We start from the raw sequence: 4,931 nt of genomic DNA on the forward strand, positions 1-4,931 counted from the left end.
ACCATAAATTTAAAATGCAGCGTTAATTATAACAGTACCAATTAGGCAATCATATTTTTTATTAAATTATAACATTTACATAAATTACATATTTTTTTATTAGATGTGTCTGGAGTACTACTTTAATTTAAATAATTGATTTTTGAAAACATAATTTTTTTATTTTGAGATGTTTCTAGATAGATAAAATTGTACAATAGATTTTCTGATTATCTCATTGTTTGGAGTCCATCAAAAAAATGAGAGATAAAGATCATTGAAACTAGTATAAATGACTGTCAATTCTGAGTTGAAATCATAGTATAGCAGAATGTACATCAAACTAGTCTTCGCAGCTCTACTTGTATGTGTACTGTACAACAGTGCCTACAGTAGATCGATTAATTATGATGGTTCCAAAAATGAGTAAGTACTTACCGATATTTATGTCTATAGCAATATTAAGAAAAATAAATAAATTTTGCCGTTTTCTGGTGCTTGAATGTATAAAACAACAATACAGGTATCGGGTGTTGTCTTTAGTTTAGGGTATGTTGTTGCAAGGCTCTGATGAGACGCAATAGTGTCGAAACTGATTAGCGGTTACTTCCATCTCCTCGTAATTGCGATCCTTTAGGGATGTAGATATTGACAAAAAGGTCAAAAGACGCCACGATTTTCGGAGAAGATGTAATTCAATATTCGTCATGACATTAGCCTGGAAAGTAGTAATTTTCTCTTTCGAAAAACGGCCCCAAAGTATTACTACTTTTTCTGGTTCTTGTGCTCTTGTTTGTAAGACTCCGATGCTCACTTTTTAATTAGCTCTATCTATTTAGATTCGGCTGTTTTGGAATCCATCACCATAGCTAGGTCATTTACTTCGATAGCTTTTTGGAAATCACATTTTTTTGCTTGTAGGCATTTCTTTCTAATTCTGTTCTGTAATTTGTTCAAGTTTCTTCTCGTTTCGATCTTTATTAACAAGAATTCTGAAGGTCAGCTTAACAGTCTATACTAAAGCAAATTAGTTTCTCGGTTGGTGTAGACCTATTTACTAAAACAACCTCCTTCAGCATATTTTCATTGCTCCTTCTCTAGTTTTGAAAAAGTATACTACAGTTTTTCAAGCCTAAGGTTTCGATTTTCCCACATCATCTTTGATTTTTTTTGTATCTGAACTTTTATTTACGTTTTTGTGAGAGTCTTTGTTTATTCCATCTATGACTGACAAAATCTTGCCTACTATCATTTTTTTATGATTAAGTTACCAAGAAAACTCTTAATGATCATCCTGAATGACTAATGTTGTTCGAAAAGTAAGCTCCTTAATGAGAATGAGAGAATGAGAAAACCTTAATGAGAAAATCTGACGTTAATATCATTCATTGATACTGAATAACGCGTTACTCAATGAAAATACTGATTATAATAATTTTTTAGTGACAAATCACTTGATACAAGTGCAAAGCATGGAAGACGAAGCTTAAGCTTAACTGTAAGTTGTTTCAACACTATTACTCCAAAATTATATGAAAATTTTTATTACCATTATATTTTCCATTTAAGAAGAACTAGCATCAAATTCATTTCTCTCGGAATGACAATCCACATTTTTGTTCCTTTCAAGAAGAAATTTATATTTTCATTTTAGTTATTAGGAATATCCAATCTCTTTTATATAAAATGTCACAAATTGAAAGCCAATTAAATAAAATTCATAAATAGTAGGAAAAAGACCAAAAATGATTCTGTTTCTTCCCCATTCAGTTGAACGATCGCCGAAGACATACAGACGATGATGATGATGATGATGACGATGATGATGATTTCCCTCCACCAAAAGTAAGTGGACGTAGAGACGATGATGACGACGACGACGATGATGATGATTTCCCACCACCAAAAGTAAGTGGACGTAGAGACGATGATGACGACGACGATGATGATGATGATTTCCCTCCACCAAAAGTAAATGGCCGCGGAGACGATGATGATGACGACGATGACGATGATGATTTCCCTCCACCAAAAGTAAGTGGCCGCGGAGACGATGATGAAGACGACGATGACGATGATGATTTCCCACCACCAAAAGTAAGTGGCCGCGGAGACGATGATGATGACGACGACGATGATGATGATTTCCCTCCACCAAAAGTAAGTGGACGTAGAGACGATGATGATGACGACGATGATGATGATGATTTCCCACCACCAAAAGTAAGTGGACGTAGAGACGATGATGACGACGACGACGATGATGATGATTTCCCACCACCAAAAGTAAGTGGACGTAGAGACGATGATGACGACGACGACGATGATGATGATTTCCCACCACCAAAAGTAAGTGGACGTAGAGACGATGATGATGACGACGATGATGATGATGATTTCCCACCACCAAAAGTAAGTGGCCGCGGAGACGATGATGATGACGACGACGACGATGATGATGATTTCCCACCACCAAAAGTAAGTGGACGTAGAGACGATGATGATGACGACGATGACGATGATGATTTTCCACCACCAAAAGTAAGTGGACGTAGAGACGATGATGACGACGACGACGATGATGATGATTTCCCTCCACCAAAAGTAAGTGGACGTAGAGACGATGATGATGACGACGATGATGATGATGATTTCCCACCACCAAAAGTAAGTGGACGTAGAGACGATGATGACGACGACGACGATGATGATGATTTCCCTCCACCAAAAGTAAGTGGACGTAGAGACGATGATGATGACGACGATGATGATGATGATTTCCCACCACCAAAAGTAAGTGGACGTAGAGACGATGATGACGACGACGACGATGATGATGATTTCCCACCACCAAAAGTAAGTGGACGTAGAGACGATGATGACGACGACGACGATGATGATGATTTCCCACCACCAAAAGTAAGTGGACGTAGAGACGATGATGATGACGACGATGATGATGATGATTTCCCACCACCAAAAGTAAGTGGCCGCGGAGACGATGATGATGACGACGACGACGATGATGATGATTTCCCACCACCAAAAGTAAGTGGACGTAGAGACGATGATGATGACGACGATGATGATGATGATTTCCCACCACCAAAAGTAAGTGGCCGCGGAGACGATGATGATGACGACGACGATGATGATGATGATTTCCCTCCACCAAAAGTAAGTGGACGTAGAGACGATGATGATGACGACGATGACGATGATGATTTTCCACCACCAAAAGTAAGTGGACGTAGAGACGATGATGACGACGACGACGATGATGATGATTTCCCTCCACCAAAAGTAAGTGGACGTAGAGACGATGATGATGATGACGATGATGATGATGATTTCCCACCACCAAAAGTAAGTGGACGTAGAGACGATGATGATGACGACGATGACGATGATGATGATTTCCCTCCACCAAAAGTAAGTGGACGTAGAGACGATGATGATGACGACGATGATGATGATGATTTCCCACCACCAAAAGTAAGTGGACGTAGAGACGATGATGACGACGACGACGATGATGATGATTTCCCACCACCAAAAGTAAGTGGACGTAGAGACGATGATGACGACGACGACGATGATGATGATTTCCCACCACCAAAAGTAAGTGGACGTAGAGACGATGATGATGACGATGATGATGATGATTTCCCACCACCAAAAGTAAGTGGCCGCGGAGACGATGATGATGACGACGATGATGATGATGATTTCCCACCCCCAAAAGTAAGTGGACGTAGAGACGATGATGATGACGACGATGATGAAGATGATTTCCCACCACCAAAAGTAAGTGGACGTAGAGACGATGATGACGACGACGACGATGATGATGATTTCCCACCACCAAAAGTAAGTGGCCGCAGAGACGATGATGATGACGACGACGATGATGATGATTTCCCTCCACCAAAAGTAAGTGGCCGCGGAGACGATGATGATGACGACGATGATGATGATGATTTCCCTCCACCAAAAGTAAGTGGACGTAGAGACGATGATGATGACGACGATGACGATGATGATGATTTCCCTCCACCAAAAGTAAGTGGACGTAGAGACGATGATGACGACGACGATGATGATGATGATTTCCCACCACCAAAAGTAAGTGGACGTAGAGACGATGATGACGACGACGATGATGATGATGATTTCCCACCACCAAAAGTAAGTGGCCGCAGAGACGATGATGATGACGACGATGATGATGATGATTTCCCACCACCAAAAGTAAGTGGACGTAGAGACGATGATGACGACGACGACGATGATGATGATTTCCCACCACCAAAAGTAAGTGGCCGCAGAGACGATGATGATGACGACGATGATGATGATGATTTCCCTCCACCTAGAAAAACTGATGACAGATACTAAAATGTTATTGTAATCAATAGTAGAACGTAATATATTAGTAATTTTTTATGTGTTCTTTTATTTCGCTAAAAATTCCAATTTTTCTAGAATAACTAGATATGAACTTTCATATTAGAATATTCCCTTTTTCAACAACTGCTCTCCGATGATATTAAAAGTTGGAAATTGATACGGTTTTGTGAACAATCATTCTCAGAAAGTATAATCATGTCTATAATATAATGTGTAAGCCAAATCGAAATAATAATGGACAATAATATCTACCCATAATACGGACATAATTATACAAAGACTCGACATTTAAGAAGACTGTTAAAAAGTAACAGTTTGAATATCTTCCTATTAGATTCATTATTATATCATAAATTGTGTACAGCACGAATGTATTTGAAAACTATGGAATATATTCTAATTGAATTTCTAGAATATTATATGGGATAAACAGGAGAACAACCTCACTATCATCTTTTGATGAATATATTCCACCTTTATTCCTCCAACTACACCAACTGAAAGGTTACGTTCTATGTTCAAGAGCGGATTTTATTGGAAAC

General features: G+C 38.9%; 1 protein-coding gene across 1 annotated transcript; it reads left to right on the top strand.

Annotated features, from left to right (window-relative positions):
- Positions 1-273: 273 nt before the first annotated feature.
- Positions 274-4,425, top strand: LOC130443136 (protein starmaker-like). Its single transcript, XM_056777619.1, has 3 exons — positions 274-405; positions 1,423-1,477; positions 1,750-4,425. Exons 1-3 carry the CDS (start codon positions 311-313, stop codon positions 4,375-4,377), a joined length of 2,778 nt encoding a protein of 925 aa, XP_056633597.1. The 5' UTR covers positions 274-310; the 3' UTR covers positions 4,378-4,425.
- The last annotated feature ends 506 nt before the right edge of the window (positions 4,426-4,931 follow it).

The sequence above is a fragment of the Diorhabda sublineata genome, chromosome 4 (genome assembly GCF_026230105.1).
Source record: "Diorhabda sublineata isolate icDioSubl1.1 chromosome 4, icDioSubl1.1, whole genome shotgun sequence".
Taxonomy (NCBI): domain Eukaryota; kingdom Metazoa; phylum Arthropoda; class Insecta; order Coleoptera; family Chrysomelidae; genus Diorhabda; species Diorhabda sublineata.